This window comes from Pristiophorus japonicus, unplaced genomic scaffold, assembly GCF_044704955.1.
Source record: "Pristiophorus japonicus isolate sPriJap1 unplaced genomic scaffold, sPriJap1.hap1 HAP1_SCAFFOLD_2313, whole genome shotgun sequence".
NCBI lineage: Eukaryota > Metazoa > Chordata > Chondrichthyes > Pristiophoridae > Pristiophorus > Pristiophorus japonicus.
The window spans coordinates 9,408-28,947 of NW_027252030.1; the positions used below are offsets into that span (position 1 = coordinate 9,408).

The 19,540-nt window shown below is 60.1% G+C and overlaps 1 protein-coding gene across 1 annotated transcript; it reads right to left on the reverse strand.

The window, feature by feature from the left end:
- Positions 1–480: 480 nt before the first annotated feature.
- On the reverse strand, positions 481–5,645 carry LOC139245702 (aspartoacylase-like). The gene is made up of 3 exons (XM_070871256.1): positions 5,535–5,645; positions 5,031–5,140; positions 481–875 (listed from the first exon to the last, which is right to left on the reverse strand). Exons 1-3 carry the CDS (start codon positions 5,584–5,586, stop codon positions 672–674), a joined length of 366 nt encoding a protein of 121 aa, XP_070727357.1. The 5' UTR covers positions 5,587–5,645; the 3' UTR covers positions 481–671.
- Positions 5,646–19,540: the final 13,895 nt, after the last annotated feature.

Sequence of the window (19,540 nt, forward strand, 5' to 3'; positions counted from 1 at the left end):
ACTCCAACTCTTCCACTATGGGGGGCCTCACACTCACACACCAGCTCCTGAATGGTGCTCCAATTATGGTCTAACCCAGGTATATGGAGACCAGAACTGTGCACAATGCTCCAGATGTGGTCTAACCCAGGCATTGGGAGACCAGAACTGTGCACAGTGCTCCAAGTGTGGTCTAACCCAGGTACACCAGTAGGAAGACAGAGGGAGACGAGGATGATTCCCAGGGCCAGAATTGAGCTTGGAGAATGTCGGCCATTTTTAATGATCCGTGACAGGAAGCGTGCGTGACCGTAGCTGAGCGTGACAGGAAGCAGGCATGACGGGGGTCACATAGTTCCAGCTAGGGGACGACTGTGGTAATGTGACTAACAATAAAGAATTCAGGTGGCCTGACAAGTTCCAGGAGTCAATAGCCACCTCAGAGTCTGTGTGTGTTTGTTTGTGAGGTCGGAAAAGAAGAGACAACATTTGGTGACGAAGGTTAGGGTTTCTGGATACCCTCACTGAAGTTTTTATTATTGGTGCACGATTCCAGTCAAACAACAGAGAGATCCGAGAGGTCCTTTGTTTGCAGAACGAAGCTAAAAATCCAGGGGAGATTACGTGGGGGGGGTGAGGGACCGGCTTGACGACCGGTCAATGGTTGACCCCGATCCATGCCGGCACCTGCCCTATTGCCCCTCGCCCTCTCTGCGTATTGCCGGGACCCGAATCTTCGTCTGCTCCGTGCCGCACAACGCGGTGCCTTTCTCGTAGTAGGCGGCCTCGTTGAGGAAGACGGGGCAGACGGAGTGCTGGCTGCTGTACGGAATGGTCTGGCCCAGCCCGGTCAGGAACAGTGGGTCTCCGGGCTCAAGTGTGAACCAGTCCTTGTCCTACGGAGAGATAGAGAGGCGGAGAAATGCATCACACAGGGGGAGCCTGGCCCAGGGACAGGGGAAGCCTGGCCCAGTGGCAGGGGGAGTGGAGGGGATTAGACCCACGCGACACCAAGTGTAAAACCCTCCTTCTTGTTATCAAATCCCTCCATGGCCTCTTCGTACCTCCCTATCTCTGTAACCTCCAGTCCCTACACCCCTCCCTATCTCTGTAACTCCCTCCAGCCCCTACACCCCTCCCTATCTCTGTAACCTCCAGTCCCTACACCCCTCCCTATCTCTGTAACCTCCAGTCCCTACACGCCTCCCTATCTCTGTAACCCCCTCCAGCCCCTATACCCCTCCCTATCTCTGTAACCCCCTCCAGCCCCTACACCCCTCCCTATCTCTGTCACCTCTTTCAGCCAAACACCCCTCCCTATCTCTGTAACTCCCTCCAGCCCCTACACCCCTCCCTATCTCAGTAACCTCCTCCAGCCCCTACACTCCTCCCTATCTCTGTAACCTCCTCCAGCCCCTACACCCCTCCCTTTCTCTGTAACTCCCTCCAGCCCCACACCCCTCCCTATCTCTAACTCCCTCCAGCCCCTAAACCCCTCCCTATCTCTGTAACCCCCTCCAGCCCCACACCCCTCCCTATCTCTGTAACTCCCTCCAGCCCCTACACCCCTCCCTATCTCAGTAACCTCCTCCAGCCCCTACACTCCTCCCTATCTCTGTAACCTCCTCCAGCCTTACAACCCCCCCCCACCCCGAGATGTCTGCGCTCCTCTAGTTAGTTAAAGCAAAGTTAAAGCACATGGGATTGGGGGTAGTGTGCTGACATGGATTGAGAACTGGTTGTCAGACAGGAAGCAAAGAGTAGGAGTAAATGGGGACTTTTCAGAATGGCAGGCAGTGACTAGTGGGGTACCGCAAGGTTCTGTGCTGGGGCCCCAGCTGTTTGCACTGTACATTAATGATTTAGACGAGGGGATTAAATGTAGTATCTCCAAATTTGCGGATGACACTAAGTTAGGTGGCAGTGTGAGCTGCGAGGAGGATGCTATGAGGCTGCAGAGCGACTTGGATAGGTTAAATGAGTGGGCAAATGCATGGCAGATGAAGTATAATGTGGATAAATGTGAGGTTGTCCACTTTGGTGGTAAAAACAGAGAGACAGACTATTATCTGAATGGTGACAGATTAGGAAAAGGGGAGGTGCAACGAGACCTGGGTGTCATGGTACATCAGTCATTGAAGGTTGGCATGCAGGTACAGCAGGCGGTTAAGAAAGCAAATGGCATGTTGGCCTTCATAGCGAGGGGATTTGAGTACAGGGGCAGGGAGGTGTTGCTGCAGTTGTACAGGGCCTTGGTGAGGCCACACCTGGAGTATTGTGTACAGTTTTGGTCTCCTAACCTGAGGAAGGACATTCTTGCTATTGAGGGAGTGCAGCAAAGGTTCACCAGGCTGATTCCCGGGATGGCAGGACTGACCTATCAAGAAAGACTGGATCAACTGGGCTTGTATTCACTGGAGTTCAGAAGAATGAGAGGGGACCTCATAGAAACGTTTAAAATTCTGACGGGGTTTAGACAGGTTAGATGCAGGAAGAATGTTCCCAATGTTGGGGAAGTCCAGAACCAGGGGACACAGTCTAAGGATAAGGGGTAAGCCATTTAGGACCGAGATGAGGAGGAATTTCTTCACCCAGAGAGTGGTGAACCTGTGGAATTCTCTACCACAGAAAGTTGTTGAGGCCAATTCACTAAATATATTCAAAAAGGAGTTAGATGAAGTCCTTACTACTAGGGGAATCAAGGGGTATGGTGAGAAAGCAGGAATGGGGTACTGAAGTTGCATGTTCAGCCATGAACTCATTGAATGGCGGTGCAGGCTAGAAGGACCGAATGGCCTACTCCTGCACCTATTTTCTATGTTTCTATGTTTCTAATTCTGCCCTCTTGAGCATCCCTGATTATAATCGCTCCACCATCGGTGGCTGTGCCTTCTGTTGCCTGGGCCCCAAGCTCTGGAACTCCCTCCCTAAATCTCTCCGCCTCTCTACCTCTCTCTCTTCATTCAAGACGCTCCTTAAAACCGACCTTTGACCCAGCTTTTGGTCACCTGCGCTAATTTCTCCTTATGCGGCTCGGTGTCAATTTTCTTTTGACTTGCTCCTGTGGGACGTTAAAGGCACTATATAAATGCAAGTTATGGTCACTCCACAGGCTCTGTGATGGACTGGCCTGAGTTACAACAACAACTTGCATTTATATAGCGTGTTTAAAGTGGTAAAAAGCAAATTATAATTTAAATGGAAAAAGATTGCAAAGTGCCGCAGTACAGCGGGACCTGGGGGTACTTGTGCATGGAACACAAAAGGTTAGTGTGCAGGTACAGCAAGTGATCAGGAAGGCCAATGGTATCTTGGCCTTTATTGCAAAGGGGATGGAGTATAAAAGCAGGGAAGTCTTGCTACAGTTAGACAGGATATTGGTGAAGCCACACCTGGAATACTGCATCCAGTTTTGGTCTCCGTATTTACGAAAGGATATACTTGCTTTGGAGGCAGTTCAGAGAAGGTTCACTAGGTTGATTCCAGAGATGAGGGCGTTGATTTGAGGAAAGGTTGAGGAGGTTGGGCCTCTACTCATTGGAATTCAGAAGAATGAGAGGTGATCTTATCGAAATGTATAAGATTATGAGGGGGCTCGACAAGCTGGATGCAGAGAGGATGTTTCCATTGATAGGGGAGACTAGAACTAGGGAGCATGATCTTAGAATAAGAGGAAGCCATTTCAAACTGAGATGAGAAGAAATTTCTTCTCTCAGAGGGTTGTAAATCTGTGGAACTCGCTGCCTCAGAGAGCTGTGGAATCTGGGACATTGAATAAATTTAAGACAGAGATAGACAGTTTCTTAACCAATAAGGGATTAAGGGGTTATGGGGAGCAGCGGGGAAGTGGACCCGAGTCCATGATCGGATCAGCCATGATCTTATTAAATGGCAGAACAGGCTCGAGGGGCCGTAAGGCCTACTCCTGCTCCTATTTCTTATGTTCTTATGTCCCAAGACGCATCACAGGAGTGTTATAAGACAAAACCAATAAATTTGACACCGAACCGCATAGGGAGATATTAGGGCAGGTGACCAAAAGCTGGTTCAAAGAGGGAGGTTTTACGGAGTGTCATGAAGGAGGAGAGAGAGGTAGAGAGGCAGAGACGTTTAGGGAGGGAGTTCCAAAGCTTGGGGCCCAGACGACAGAAGGCACGGCCACCGATGGTGGAGCGATTATAATCAGGGATGCTTAAGGGGGCAGAATTAGAGGAGTGCAGACATCTCAGGGGGTTGTGGGGCTCGAGGAGGTTACAGAGATAGGGAGGGGTGTAGGGCTGGAGGAGGTTTCAGAGATAGGGAGGGGCTGGAGGAGGTTACAGAGATAGGGAGGGGTGTAGGGGCTGGAGGAGGTTACAGAGATAGGGAGGGCTGTAGGGGCTGGAGGTGATTACAGAGATAGGGAGGGGTGTAGGGCTGGAGGAGGTTTCAGAGATAGGGAGGGGCTGGAGGAGGTTACAGAGATAGGGAGGGGTGTAGGGGCTGGAGGAGGTTACAGAGATAGGGAGGGCTGTAGGGGCTGGAGGAGGTTACAGAGATAGGGAGGGCTGTAGGGGCTGGAGGTGATTACAGAGATAGGGAGGGGCGAGGCCAAAGAGGAATTTGTAAACAAGGATGAGAATTTTAAAATTGAGGCGTTGCTTAACTGGGAGCCAATGTAGGTCAGTGAGCACAGGGGGTGATGGGTGAGTGGGACCCGGTGCGAGTTAGGACACGGGGCAGTGAGCACAGGGGATGATGGGTGAGCGGGACTTGGTACGAGTTAGGACACGGGGCAGTGAGCACAGGGGGTGATGGGTGAGTGGGACTTGGTACGAGTTAGAACACGGGGCAACTGAGTTTTGGGTCACCTCTAGTTTACGTCAGGTAGAATGTGGGAGGCCGGCCAGGAGTGCGTTGGAATAGTCAAGTCTGGAGGTAACAAAGACACGGATGAGGGTTTCAGCAGCGGATGAGCTGAGGCAGGGGCGGAGACGGGCGATGTTACGGAGGGGGAAATAAGCGGTCTTAGTTATGCTGCGGATATGTGGCAGGAAGCTCATTTCACTGACCTGTCTTTCGGGATGGATCACAGCACAAATGTCGCCCTCCTCATCCCTCGGAAAATCTATCTTAATCACAGGACGATAGACTTCGAGGTCACATTCCGGGAATACGGTCCCTGCAACAGAATTCCAACCAGTCAACGGGGCGGTGGGACTAGTTTGGGGAATGACACAGGGCTATGGGGAGAGAGCGGGGCAGTGGGATTAGTTTTGAGATTGATACAGGGCTATGGGGAGAGAGCGGGGCAGTGGGATTAGTTTGGGGATTGATACAGGGCTATGGGGAGAGAGTGGGGCAGTGGGATTAGTTTGGGATTGATACAGGGCTATGGGGAGAGAGCGGGGCAGTGGGATTAGTTTGGGGATTGATACAGGGATATGGGGAGAGCGCGGGGCAGTGGGATTAGTTTGGGAATGATACAGGGCTATGGGGAGAGAGCAGGGCAGTGGGATTAGTTTGGGATTGATAAAGGGCTATGGGGAGAGGGACTGTGTTCAACGTGTGCCTACCCTGGTTGAAGAGCTCGATGAAGTCAAGTGCAGCACGGACAATTTCACGCATCCTCTCCACATTTTCAGCTCTTATAACTCCCTGGGGCTATGGGCCCAACTCGATCCCTGAAAAAATAACAAGCCGTCCATTTAACAATTGTACTGTCCACTCATCGTGCCCCTCCCTATCTCTGTAACCTCCTCCAACCCCTATACTCCTCCCTAACTCTAACCTCCTCCAACCCCTGCACCCCTCCCTATCTCTGTAACCTCCTCCAACCCCTACACCCCTCCCTATCTCTGTAACCTCCTCCAATCCCTACACCCCTCCCTATCTCTGTAACCTCCTCCAGCCGCTACACCTCTCCCTATCTCTGTAACCTCCAGCTGCTACACCTCTCCCTATCTCTGTAACCTCCTCCAGCCCCTACATCCCTCCCTATCTCTGTAACCTCCTCCAGCCCTTACACCCCTCCCTATCTGTGTAACCCTCTCCAGCCCCTCTTCCAGTGTAACAGGCTCGAGGAGCTGAATGGGCCTTCTCCTTGTGTATGGAGAAAGTCAGACTGAACACTGAGCTCAAAGTGGAGTGTGACCTTCGTCTTTTATTGCAGTCTCCAGAGTGCCTCTCCAATCTGTGAAGCCTCCTTAAATACCTGTGCTCCCAAGGGATTCTGGGATTCCTTGGTACTCCAGGGGATGAGCCCTCTGGTGGCTGTACAGAGTAAATACAAGTTTACATATATAATACTCCTGTTTCTGTGTAACAGGCTCGAGGGGCTGAATGGGCCTCCTCCTCTTGTTATCCAACAGGCTCGAGGGGCAGAATGGGCCTCCTCCTGTTCCTGTGTAACAGGCTCGAGGGACTGAATGGGCCTCCTCCTGTTCCTGTGTAACAGGCTCGAGGGACTGAATGGGCCTCCTCCTGTTCCTGTGTAACAGGCTTGAGGGGCAGAATGGGCCTCCTCCTGTTCCTGTGTAACAGGCTTGAGGGGCTGAATGGGCCTCCTCCTGTTCCTGTGTAACAGGCTCGAGGGACTGAATGGGCCTCCTGTTCCTGTGTAACAGGCTCGAGGGGCTGAATGGGCCTCCTCCTGTTTCTGTGTAACAGGCTCGAGGGGCTGAATGGGCCTCCTCCTGTTTCTGTGTAACAGGCTCGAGGGTCTGAATGGGCCTTCTTCTGTTGCGGGTGTGTGGTGCAATAGACGAGTGGTAATATATTCCATCCTCTAACATTGCTGCTGACTTCCCCTTTGTGTCCACCTCGTGATATCGCTCGGTCTGTGGCCCCGTGTTACTGGTTCACCAACAATGAACAATCATTCACTGCTTCGCATCGCTCAACCTTCCAATCGTTCTCAAAACCCCAGCGGTTCAACCTCAACCCGCGGTTAACTTAGTGAGAGACTCGCCCTCTCTCGCTGTCTCCCTCGCCCTCTCTCGCTGTCTCTCTCGCTGTCTCTCTCGCCCTCTCTCTCGCTGTCTCTCTCGCTGTCTCTCTCGCTGTCTCTCTCGCTGTCTCTCTCGCCCTCTCTCGCCCTCTCTCACCCTCTCTCGCTGTCTCTCTCGTCCTCTCTCGCCCTCTCTCGCTGTCTCTCTCGCTGTCTCTCTCGCTGTCTCTCTCGCCCTCTCTCGCCCTCTCTCGCCCTCTCTCGCTGTCTCTCTCGCTGTCTCTCTCGTCCTCTCTCGCTGTCTCCCTCGCCTTCTCTCGCTGTCTCTCTCGCCCTCTCTCGCTGTCTCTCTCACTGTCTCTCTCGCTGTCTCTCTCGCCCTCTCTCGCCCTCTCTCGCTGTCTCTCTCACCGTCTCTCTCGCTGTCTCTCTCGCCCTCTCTCGCCCTCTCTCGCTGTCTCTCTCACTGTCTCTCTCGCTGTCTCTCTCGCCCTCTCTCGCTGTCTCCCTCGCCCTCTCTCGCTGTCTCCCTCGCCCTCTCTCGCTGTCTCCCTCGCCCTCTCTCGCTGTCTCCCTCGCCTTCTCTCGCTGTCTCTCTCGCTGTCTCTCTCGCTGTCTCTCTCGCCCTCTCTCGCTGTCTCTCTCGCCCTCTCTCGCTGTCTCTCTCGCCCTCTCTCGCTGTCTCTCTCGCCCTCTCTCGCTGTCTCTCTCGCCCTCTCTCGCCCTCTCTCACTGTCTCTCTCGCCCTCTCTCGCCCTCTCTCGCTGTCTCTCTCGCCCTCTCTCGCTGTCTCTCTCGCTGTCTCTCTCGCTGTCTCTCTCGCTCTCTCTCGCCGTCTCTCTCGCCCTCTCTCGCCGTCTCTCTCGCCCTCTCTCGCTGTCTCCCTCGCCCTCTCTCGCTGTCTCTCTCGCCCTCTCTCGCTGTCTCTCTCGCCCTCTCTCGCTGTCTCTCTCGCTGTCTCTCTCGCCCTCTCTCGCTGTCTCTCTCGCCCTCTCTCGCCGTCTCCCTCGCCCTCTCTCGCTGTCTCTCTCGCCCTCTCTCGCTGTCTCTCTCGCCCTCTCTCGCTGTCTCCCTCGCCCTCTCTCGCTGTCTCTCTCGCTGTCTCTCTCGCCCTCTCTCGCTGTCTCTCTCGCCCTCTCTCGCTGTCTCTCTCGCTGTCTCTCTCGCTGTCTCTCTCGCTGTCTCCCTCGCCCTCTCTCGCTGTCTCCCTCGCCCTCTCTCGCCCTCTCTCGCTGTCTCTCTCGCCCTCTCTCGCTGTCTCCCTCGCCCTCTCTCGCTGTCTCTCTCGCCCTCTCTCGCTGTCTCTCTCGCTGTCTCTCTCGCTGTCTCTCTCGCTGTCTCTCTCGCTCTCTCTCGCCGTCTCTCTCGCCCTCTCTCGCTGTCTCTCTCGCCGTCTCTCTCGCCCTCTCTCGCCGTCTCTCTCGCCCTCTCTCGCTGTCTCCCTCGCCCTCTCTCGCTGTCTCTCTCGCCCTCTCTCGCCCTCTCTCGCTGTCTCTCTCGCCGTCTCTCTCGCCGTCTCTCTCGCCCTCTCTCGCTGTCTCCCTCGCCCTCTCTCGCTGTCTCTCTCGCCCTCTCTCGCCGTCTCCCTCGCCCTCTCTCGCCCTCTCTCGCCCTCTCTCGCTGTCTCTCTCGCCCTCTCTCGCCCTCTCTCGCCCTCTCTCGCTGTCTCCCTCGCCCTCTCTCGCTGTCTCTCTCGCCCTCTCGCTGTCTCTCTCGCCCTCTCTCGCCCTCTCTCGCCCTCTCTCGCCCTCTCTCGCTGTCTCTCTCGCCCTCTCTCGCTGTCTCCCTCGCCCTCTCTCGCTGTCTCCCTCGCCCTCTCTCGCTGTCTCTCTCGCTGTCTCCCTCGCCCTCTCTCGCTGTCTCTCTCGCCCTCTCTCGCTGTCTCTCTCGCCCTCTCTCGCTGTCTCTCTCGCCCTCTCTCGCCCTCTCTCGCTGTCTCTCTCGCCCTCTCTCGCTGTCTCTCTCGCCCTCTCTCGCTGTCTCTCTCGCCCTCTCTCGCCCTCTCTCGCTGTCTCCCTCACCCTCTCTCGCCCTCTCTCGCCCTCTCTCTCGCCGTCTCTCTCGCCCTCTCTCGCCCTCTCTCGCTGTCTCTCTCGCTGTCTCTCTCGCTGTCTCTCTCGCCCTCTCTCGCTGTCTCTCTCGCTCTCTCTCGCTGTCTCTCTCGCCCTCTCTCGCTGTCTCCCTCGCCCTCTCTCGCCCTCTCTCTCGCCGTCTCTCTCGCCCTCTCTCGCTGTCTCCCTCGCCCTCTCTCGCTGTCTCTGTCGCCCTCTCTCGCTGTCTCCCTCGCCCTCTCTCGCCCTCTCTCGCTGTCTCTCTCGCCCTCTCTCGCCCTCTCTCGCCCTCTCTCGCTGTCTCTCTCGCCCTCTCTTGCTGTCTCTCTCGCTCTCTCTCTCGCCCTCTCTCGCTGTCTCTCTCGCCCTCTCTCGCCGTCTCTCTCGCCCTCTCTCGCCGTCTCTCTCGCTCTCTCTCGCCGTCTCTCGCCCTCTCTCGCTGTCTCTCTCGCCGTCTCTCTCGCCCTCTCTCGCTGTCTCTCTCGCCCTCTCTCGCTGTCTCTCTCGCCCTCTCTCGCTGTCTCCCTCGCCCTCTCTCGCTGTCTCTCTCGCCCTCCCTCGCCCTCTCTCGCTGTCTCTCTCGCCGTCTCTCTCGCCCTCTCTCGCTGTCTCCCTCGCCCTCTCTCGCTGTCTCTCTCGCCCTCTCTCGCTGTCTCTCTCGCCCTCTCTCGCCCTCTCTCGCTGTCTCTCTCGCCCTCTCTCGCCCTCTCTCGCTGTCTCTCTCGCCCTCTCTCGCTGTCTCCCTCGCCCTCTCTCGCTGTCTCTCTCGCTGTCTCTCTCGCCCTCTCTCGCTGTCTCTCTCGCCCTCTCTCGCTGTCTCTCTCGCTGTCTCTCTCGCTGTCTCTCTCGCTGTCTCCCTCGCCCTCTCTCGCTGTCTCTCTCGCTGTCTCCCTCGGCCTCTCTCGCTGTCTCTCTCGCCCTCTCTCGCTGTCTCTCTCGCCCTCTCTCGCTGTCTCCCTCGCCCTCTCTCGCTGTCTCTCTCGCCCTCTCTCGCTGTCTCTCTCGCTGTCTCTCTCGCCCTCTCTCGCTGTCTCTCTCGCCCTCTCTCGCTGTCTCTCTCGCCGTCTCTCTCGCCCTCTCTCGCTGTCTCTCTCGCCGTCTCTCTCGCCCTCTCTCGCCGTCTCTCTCGCCCTCTCTCGCCGTCTCCCTCGCCCTCTCTCGCTGTCTCTCTCGCCCTCTCTCGCTGTCTCTCTCGCCGTCTCTCTCGCCCTCTCTCGCTGTCTCCCTCGCCCTCTCTCGCCCTCTCTCGCCCTCTCTCGCTGTCTCTCTCGCCCTCTCTCGCCCTCTCTCGCTGTCTCCCTCGCCCTCTCTCGCTGTCTCTCTCGCTGTCTCTCTCGCCCTCTCTCGCCCTCTCTCGCTGTCTCTCTCGCCCTCTCTCGCTGTCTCTCTCGCCCTCTCTCGCTGTCTCTCTCGCCCTCTCTCGCTGTCTCCCTCGCCCTCTCTCGCTGTCTCCCTCGCCCTCTCTCGCTGTCTCTCTCGCTGTCTCCCTCGCCCTCTCTCGCTGTCTCTCCCGCCCTCTCTCGCTGTCTCTCTCGCCCTCTCTCGCTGTCTCTCTCGCTGTCTCTCTCGCTGTCTCCCTCGCCCTCTCTCGCTGTCTCTCTCGCCCTCTCTCGCTGTCTCTCTCGCCCTCTCTCGCCCTCTCTCGCTGTCTCTCTCGCCCTCTCTCGCTGTCTCTCTCGCCCTGTCTCGCTGTCTCTCTCGCCCTCTCTCGCCCTCTCTCGCTGTCTCTCTCGCCCTCTCTCGCTGTCTCCCTCGCCCTCTCTCGCCCTCTCTCTCGCCCTCTCTCTCGCCCTCTCTCGCCCTCTCTCGCTGTCTCTCTCGCTGTCTCTCTCGCTGTCTCTCTCGCCCTCTCTCGCTGTCTCCCTCGCCCTCTCTCGCCCTCTCTCTCGCCGTCTCTCTCGCCCTCTCTCGCTGTCTCTCTCGCTGTCTCTCTCGCTGTCTCTCTCGCTGTCTCTCTCGCCCTCTCTCGCCCTCTCTCTCGCCCTCTCTCTCGCCCTCTCTCTCGCCCTCTCTCTCGCCCTCTCTCTCGCCCTCTCTCTCGCCGTCTCTCTCGCCCTCTCTCTCGCCCTCTCTCGCTGTCTCTCTCGCCCTCTCTCGCCCTCTCTCTCGCCCTCTCTCGCCCTCTCTCTCGCTGTCTCTCTCGCTCTCTCTCTCGCCCTCTCTCTCGCCCTCTCTCTCGCCCTCTCTCGCTGTCTCTCTCGCTGTCTCTCTGACTCTCTCTCTCGCCCTCTCTCTCGCCCTCTCTCGCTGTCTCTCTCGCCCTCTCTCGCTGTCTCTCTCGCCCTCTCTCGCCCTCTCTCGCTGTCTCTCTCGCCCTCTCTCGCTGTCTCTCTCGCCCTGTCTCGCTGTCTCTCTCGCCCTCTCTCGCCCTCTCTCGCTGTCTCTCTCGCCCTCTCTCGCTGTCTCCCTCGCCCTCTCTCGCCCTCTCTCGCCCTCTCTCTCGCCGTCTCTCTCGCCCTCTCTCGCCCTCTCTCGCCCTCTCTCGCTGTCTCTCTCGCTGTCTCTCTCGCTGTCTCTCTCGCCCTCTCTCGCTGTCTCCCTCGCCCTCTCTCGCCCTCTCTCTCGCCGTCTCTCTCGCTGTCTCTCTCGCTGTCTCTCTCGCTGTCTCTCTCGCCCTCTCTCGCCCTCTCTCTCGCCCTCTCTCTCGCCCTCTCTCTCGCCCTCTCTCTCGCCCTCTCTCTCGCCCTCTCTCTCGCCGTCTCTCTCGCCCTCTCTCTCGCCCTCTCTCTCGCCCTCTCTCGCTGTCTCTCTCGCCCTCTCTCGCCCTCTCTCTCGCCCTCTCTCTCGCCCTCTCTCGCCGTCTCTCTCGCCGTCTCTCTCGCTCTCTCTCTCGCCCTCTCTCTCGCCCTCTCTCTCGCCCTCTCTCTCGCCGTCTCTCTCGCTGTCTCTCTCTCTGTCTCTCTCGCCGTCTCTCTCGCCCTCTCTCGCTGTCTCTCTCGCCCTCTCTCGCTGTCTCTCTCGCCCTCTCTCGCTGTCTCTCTCGCCCTCTCTCGCTGTCTCTCTCGCCCTCTCTCGCTGTCTCTCTCGCCCTCTCTCGCCCTCTCTCTCGCCCTCTCTCTCGCCCTCTCTCTCGCCCTCTCTCTCGCCCTCTCTCTCGCCCTCTCTCGCTGTCTCTCTCGCCCTCTCTCTCGCCCTCTCTCTCGCCCTCTCTCGCTGTCTCTCTCGCCCTCTCTCTCGCCCTCTCTCGCCGTCTCTCTCGCCCTCTCTCGCCGTCTCCCTCGCCCTCTCTCGCTGTCTCTCTCGCCCTCTCTCGCCGTCTCTCTCGCCCTCTCTCGCTGTCTCCCTCGCCCTCTCTCGCTGTCTCTCTCGCCCTCTCTCGCTGTCTCCCTCGCTCTCTCTCGCCCTCTCTCGCCCTCTCTCGCTGTCTCTCTCGCCCTCTCTCGCCCTCTCTCGCTGTCTCCCTCGCCCTCTCTCGCTGTCTCTCTCGCTGTCTCTCTCGCCCTCTCTCGCCCTCTCTCGCTGTCTCTCTCGCCCTCTCTCGCTGTCTCTCTCGCCCTCTCTCGCTGTCTCCCTCGCCCTCTCTCGCTGTCTCCCTCGCCCTCTCTCGCTGTCTCTCTCGCTGTCTCCCTCGCCCTCTCTCGCTGTCTCTCCCGCCCTCTCTCGCTGTCTCTCTCGCCCTCTCTCGCTGTCTCTCTCGCTGTCTCTCTCGCTGTCTCCCTCGCCCTCTCTCGCTGTCTCTCTCGCCCTCTCTCGCTGTCTCTCTCGCCCTCTCTCGCCCTCTCTCGCTGTCTCTCTCGCCCTCTCTCGCTGTCTCTCTCGCCCTGTCTCGCTGTCTCTCTCGCCCTCTCTCGCCCTCTCTCGCTGTCTCTCTCGCCCTCTCTCGCTGTCTCCCTCGCCCTCTCTCGCCCTCTCTCTCGCCGTCTCTCTCGCCCTCTCTCGCCCTCTCTCGCTGTCTCTCTCGCTGTCTCTCTCGCTGTCTCTCTCGCCCTCTCTCGCCCTCTCTCGCTGTCTCTCTCGCTGTCTCTCTCGCTGTCTCTCTCGCCCTCTCTCGCTGTCTCCCTCGCCCTCTCTCGCCCTCTCTCTCGCCGTCTCTCTCGCCCTCTCTCGCCCTCTCTCGCTGTCTCTCTCGCTGTCTCTCTCGCTGTCTCTCTCGCCCTCTCTCGCCCTCTCTCTCGCCCTCTCTCTCGCCCTCTCTCTCGCCCTCTCTCTCGCCCTCTCTCTCGCCCTCTCTCTCGCCGTCTCTCTCGCCCTCTCTCTCGCCCTCTCTCGCTGTCTCTCTCGCCCTCTCTCGCCCTCTCTCTCGCCCTCTCTCGCCGTCTCTCTCGCTGTCTCTCTCGCTCTCTCTCTCGCCCTCTCTCTCGCCCTCTCTCTCGCCCTCTCTCGCTGTCTCTCTCGCTGTCTCTCTCGCTCTCTCTCTCGCCCTCTCTCTCGCCCTCTCTCTCGCCCTCTCTCGCTGTCTCTCTCGCTGTCTCCCTCGCCCTCTCTCGCTGTCTCTCTCGCCCTCTCTCGCCCTCTCTCGCTGTCTCTCTCGCCCTGTCTCGCTGTCTCTCTCGCCCTCTCTCGCCCTCTCTCGCTGTCTCTCTCGCCCTCTCTCGCTGTCTCCCTCGCCCTCTCTCGCCCTCTCTCGCCCTCTCTCTCGCCGTCTCTCTCGCCCTCTCTCGCCCTCTCTCGCTGTCTCTCTCGCTGTCTCTCTCGCTGTCTCTCTCGCCCTCTCTCGCTGTCTCCCTCGCCCTCTCTCGCCCTCTCTCTCGCCGTCTCTCTCGCCCTCTCTCGCCCTCTCTCGCTGTCTCTCTCGCTGTCTCTCTCGCTGTCTCTCTCGCTGTCTCTCTCGCCCTCTCTCGCCCTCTCTCTCGCCCTCTCTCTCGCCCTCTCTCTCGCCCTCTCTCTCGCCCTCTCTCTCGCCCTCTCTCTCGCCCTCTCTCTCGCCGTCTCTCTCGCCCTCTCTCTCGCCCTCTCTCTCGCCCTCTCTCGCTGTCTCTCTCGCCCTCTCTCGCCCTCTCTCTCGCCCTCTCTCTCGCCCTCTCTCGCCGTCTCTCTCGCCGTCTCTCTCGCTCTCTCTCTCGCCCTCTCTCTCGCCCTCTCTCTCGCCCTCTCTCTCGCCGTCTCTCTCGCTGTCTCTCTCTCTGTCTCTCTCGCCGTCTCTCTCGCCCTCTCTCGCTGTCTCTCTCGCCCTCTCTCGCTGTCTCTCTCGCCCTCTCTCGCTGTCTCTCTCGCCCTCTCTCGCTGTCTCTCTCGCCCTCTCTCGCTGTCTCTCTCGCCCTCTCTCGCTGTCTCTCTCGCCCTCTCTCTCGCCCTCTCTCTCGCCCTCTCTCTCGCCCTCTCTCTCGCCCTCTCTCTCGCCCTCTCTCGCTGTCTCTCTCGCCCTCTCTCTTGCCCTCTCTCTCGCCCTCTCTCGCTGTCTTTCTCGCCCTCTCTCTCGCCCTCTCTCGCTGTCTCTCTCGCCCTCTCTCTCGCCCTCTCTCTCGCTGTCTCTCTCGCTGTCTCTCTCGCCCTCTCTCTCGCTGTCTCTCTCTCGCCCTCTCTCGCTGTCTCTCTCGCCCTCTCTCGCCCTCTCTCGCTGTCTCTCTCTGTCTCTCTCTCGCCCTCTCTCGCTGTCTCTCTCTCGCCCTCTCTCGCTGTCTCTCTCGCTGTCTCTCTCGCCCTCTCTCTCGCTGTCTCTCTCGCCCTCTCTCGCTGTCTCTCTCGCCCTCTCTCGCTGTCTCCCTCGCCCTCTCTCGCTGTCTCTCTCGCCCTCTCTCGCTGTCTCTCTCGCCCTCTCTCGCTGTCTCTCTCGCCCTCTCTCGTCCTCTCTCGTCCTCTCTCGCTGTCTCTCTCGCCCTCTCTCGCTGTCTCTCTCGCTGTCTCTCTCGCCCTCTCTCGCCCTCTCTCGCTGTCTCTCTCGCTGTCTCTCTCGCCCTCTCTCGCTGTCTCTCTCGCTGTCTCTCTCGCCCTCTCTCGCTGTCTCTCTCGCTGTCTCTCTCGCTGTCTCTCTCGCCCTCTCTCGCTCGCTGTCTCTCTCGCCCTCTCTCGCTGTCTCTCTCGCTGTCTCTCTCGCTGTCTCTCTCGCTGTCTCGCTCGCCCTCTCTCGCTGTCTCTCTCGCCCTCCCTCGCCCTCTCTCGCTGTCTCTCTCGCCCTCTCTCGCCCTCTCTCGCTGTCTCTCTCGCCCTCTCTCGCTGTCTCCCTCGCCCTCTCTCGCTGTCTCTCTCGCCCTCTCTCTCGCCGTCTCTCTCGCTCTCTCTCGCTGTCTCTCTCGCCCTCTCTCGCTGTCTCTCTCGCCCTCTCTCTCGCCCTCTCTCGCTGTCTCTCTCGCCCTCTCTCTCGCCCTCTCTCGCTGTCTCTCTCGCCCTCTCTCTCGCCCTCTCTCGCTGTCTCTCTCGCCCTCTCTCGCTGTCTCCCTCGCCCTCTCTCGCTGTCTCTCTCGCCCTCTCTCGCTGTCTCTCTCGCCCTCTCTCGCCCTCTCTCGCTGTCTCTCTCGCCCTCTCTCGCTGTCTCTCTCGCCCTCTCTCTCGCCCTCTCTCTCGCCCTCTCTCGCTGTCCCTCTCGCCCTCTCTCTCGCCCTCTCTCGCTGTCTCTCTCGCCCTCTCTCTCGCCCTCTCTCTCGCCCTCTCTCGCTGTCTCTCTCGCTGTCTCTCTCGCCCTCTCTCTCGCCCTCTCTCGCTGTCTCTCTCGCCCTCTCTCTCGCCCTCTCTCTCGCCCTCTCTCGCTGTCTCTCTCGCCCTCTCTCTCGCCCTCTCTCTCGCCCTCTCTCGCCCTCTCTCTCGCCCTCTCTCGCTGTCTCTCTCGCCCTCTCTCGCTGTCTCTCTCGCCCTCTCTCGCTGTCTCTCTCGCTGTCTCTCTCGCCCTCTCTCGCTGTCTCTCTCGCCCTCTCTCGCTGTCTCTCTCGCTGTCTCTCTCGCCCTCTCTCGCTGTCTCGCTCGCCCTCCCTCGCCCTCTCTCGCTGTCTCTCTCGCCCTCTCTCGCCCTCTCTCGCTGTCTCTCTCGCCCTCTCTCGCTGTCTCTCTCGCTGTCTCTCTCGCCCTCTCTCGCTGTCTCTCTCGCCCTCTCTCGCTGTCTCTCTCGCCCTCTCTCGCTGTCTCTCTCGCCCTCTCTTGCTGTCTCCCTCGCCCTCTCTCGCTGTCTCCCTCGCCCTCTCTCGCTGTCTCCCTCGCCCTCTCTCGCTGTCTCTCTCGCCCTCTCTCGCTGTCTCTCTCGCCCTCTCTCGCTGTCTCTCTCGCTGTCTCTCTCGCCCTCTCTCTCGCCCTCTCTCGCCGTCTCTCTCGCCCTCTCTCGCTGTCTCCCTCGCCCTCTCTCGCTGTCTCTCTCGCCCTCTCTCGCTGTCTCTCTCGCCCTCTCTCGCTGTCTCTCTCGCCCTCTCTCGCTGTCTCTCTCGCCCTCTCTCCCTGTCTCCCTCGCCCTCTCTCCCTGTCTCTCTCGCCCTCTCTCCCTGTCTCCCTCACCCTCTCTCCCTGTCTCTCTCGCCCTTTCTCTCGCCCTCTCTCGCTGTCTCTCTCGCCGTCTCTCTCGCCCTCTCTCGCTGTCTCTCTCGCCCTCTCTCGCCCTCTCTCGCTGTCTCTCTCGCCCTCTCTCGCTGTCTCTCTCGCCCTCTCTCGCTGTCTCTCTCGCCGTCTCTCTCGCCCTCTCTCGCTGTCTCTCTCGCTGTCTCTCTCGCCCTCTCTCGCTGTCTCTCTCGCCCTCTCTCTCGCCCTCTCTCTCGCCCTCTCTCGCTGTCTCTCTCGCCGTCTCTCTCGCCCTCTCTCGCTGTCTCTGTCGCCCTCTCTCGCTGTCTCTCTCGCCCTCTCTCGCTGTCTCTCTCGCCCTCTCTCGCTGTCTCTCTCGCCCTCTCTCGCCCTCTCTCGCCCTCTCTCGCTGTCTCTCTCGCCCTCTCTCGCTGTCTCTCTCGCCCTCTCTCGCTGTCTCTCTCGCCGTCTCTCTCGCCCTCTCTCGCTGTCTCTCTCGCCCTCTCTCTCGCCCTCTCTCGCTGTCTCTCTCACCCTCTCTCGCCCTCTCTCGCTGTCTCTCTCGCCCTCTCTCGCTGTCTCTCTCGCCCTCTCTCGCTGTCTCCCTCGCCCTCTCTCGCTGTCTCTCTCGCCCTCTCTCTCGCCCTCTCTCGCTGTCTCTCTCTCGCCGTCTCTCTCGCCCTCTCTCGCCCTCTCTCGCCCTCTCTCTCGCCCTCTCTCGCTGTCTCTCTCGCCCTCTCTCTCGCCCTCTCTCGCTGTCTCTCTCGCTGTCTCTCTCGCTGTCTCTCTCGCCCTCTCTCGCTGTCTCTCTCGCCCTCTCTCGCTGTCTCTCTCGCCCTCCCTCGCCCTCTCTCGCTGTCTCTCTCGCCCTCTCTCGCTGTCTCTCTCGCCCTCCCTCGCCCTCTCTCGCTGTCTCTCTCGCCCCCTCTCGCTGTCTCTCTCGCCCTCTCTCGCTGTCTCTCTCGCCCTCTCTCGCTGTCTCTCTCGCCCTCTCTCGCTGTCTCTCTCGCCCTCTCTCGCTGTCTCTCTCGCTGTCTCTCTCGCTGTCTCTCTCGCTGTCTCTCTCGCCCTCTCTCGCTGTCTCTCTCGCTGTCTCTCTCGCCCTCTCTCGCTGTCTCCCTCGCCCTCTCTCGCTGTCTCTCTCGCCCTCTCTCGCTGTCTTTCTCGCCGTCTCTCTCGCCCTCTCTCGCTGTCTCTCTCGCCCTCTCTCTCGCCCTCTCTCGCTGTCTCTCTCGCCCTCTCTCGCTGTCTCTCGCTGTCTCTCTCGCTGTCTCTCTCGCCCTCTCTCGCTGTCTCTCTCGCCCTCTCTCGCCCTCTCTCTCGCCCTCTCTCTCGCCCTCTCTCGCTGTCTCCCTCGCCCTCTCTCGCCGTCTCTCTCGCCCTCTCTCGCCCTCTCTCGCTGTCTCTCTCGCTGTCTCTCTCGCCCTCTCTCTCGCCCTCTCTCGCCGTCTCCCTCGCCCTCTCTCGCTGTCTCTCTCGCCCTCTCTCGCTGTCTCTCTCGCCCTCTCTCCCTGTCTCCCTCGCCCTCTCTCCCTGTCTCTCTCGCCCTTTCTCTCGCCCTCTCTCTCGCCCTCTCTCGCTGTCTCTCTCGCCGTCTCTCTCGCCCTCTCTCGCTGTCTCTCTCGCCCTCTCTCGCCCTCTCTCGCTGTCTCTCTCGCCCTCTTTCGCTGTCTCTCTCGCCCTCTCTCGCTGTCTCTCTCGCCCTCTCTCGCTGTCTCTCTCGCCGTCTCTCTCGCCCTCTCTCGCTGTCTCTCTCGCTGTCTCTCTCGCCCTCTCTCGCTGTCTCTCTCGCCCTCTCTCTCGCCCTCTCTCTCGCCCTCTCTCGCTGTCTCTCTCGCCGTCTCTCTCGCCCTCTCTCGCTGTCTCTGTCGCCCTCTCTCGCTGTCTCTCTCGCCCTCTCTCGCTGTCTCTCTCGCCCTCTCTCGCTGTCTCTCTCGCCCTCTCTCGCCCTCTCTCGCCCTCTCTCGCCCTCTCTCGCCCTCTCTCGCTGTCTCTCTCGCCCTCTCTCGCTGTCTCTCTCGCCGTCTCTCTCGCCCTCTCTCGCTGTCTCTCTCGCCCTCTCTCTCGCCCTCTCTCGCTGTCTCTCTCACCCTCTCTCGCCCTCTCTCGCTGTCTCTCTCGCCCTCTCTCGCTGTCTCTCTCGCCCTCTCTCGCTGTCTCCCTCGCCCTCTCTCGCTGTCTCTCTCGCCCTCTCTCTCGCCCTCTCTCGCTGTCTCTCTCTCGCCGTCTCTCTCGCCCTCTCTCGCCCTCTCTCGCCCTCTCTCTCGCCCTCTCTCGCTGTCTCTCTCGCCCTCTCTCTCGCCCTCTCTCGCTGTCTCTCTCGCTGTCTCTCTCGCCCTCTCTCGCTGTCTCTCTCGCCCTCTCTCGCTGTCTCTCTCGCCCTCCCTCGCCCTCTCTCGCTGTCTCTCTCGCCCTCTCTCGCTGTCTCTCTCGCCCTCCCTCGCCCTCTCTCGCTGTCTCTCTCGCCCCCTCTCGCTGTCTCTCTCGCCCTCTCTCGCTGTCTCTCTCGCCCTCTCTCGCTGTCTCTCTCGCCCTCTCTCGCTGTCTCTCTCGCCCTCTCTCACTGTCTCTCTCGCTGTCTCTCTCGCTGTCTCTCTCGCTGTCTCTCTCGCCCTCTCTCGCTGTCTCTCTCGCTGTCTCTCTCGCCCTCTCTCGCTGTCTCCCTCGCCCTCTCTCGCTGTCTCCCTCGCCCTCTCTCGCTGTCTCTCTCGCCCTCTCTCGCTGTCTCTCTCGCCCTCTCTCGCTGTCTCTCTCGCCGTCTCTCTCGCCCTCTCTCGCTGTCTCTCTCGCTGTCTCTCTCGCCCTCTCTCGCTGTCTCTCTCGCTGTCTCTCTCGCCCTCTCTCGCTGTCTCTCTCGCCCTCTCTCGCCCTCTCTCGCTGTCTCTCTCGCCCTCTCTCTCGCCCTCTCTCGCTGTCTCCCTCGCCCTCTCTCGCCCTCTCTCTCGCCCTCTCTCGCCCTCTCTCTCGCCCTCTCTCGCTGTCTCTCTCGCCCTCTCTCGCTGTCTCTCTCGCTGTCTCTCTCGCCCTCTCTCTCGCCCTCTCTCGCCGTCTCCCTCGCCCTCTCTCGCCCTCTCTCGCTGTCTCTCTCGCCCTCTCTCGCTGTCTCCCTCGCCCTCTCTCGCTGTCTCCCTCGCCCTCTCTCGCCCTCTCTCTCGCCCTCTCTCTCGCCCTCTCTCTCGCCCTCTCTCGCTGTCTCTCTCGCCCTCTCTCTCGCCCTCTCTCTCGC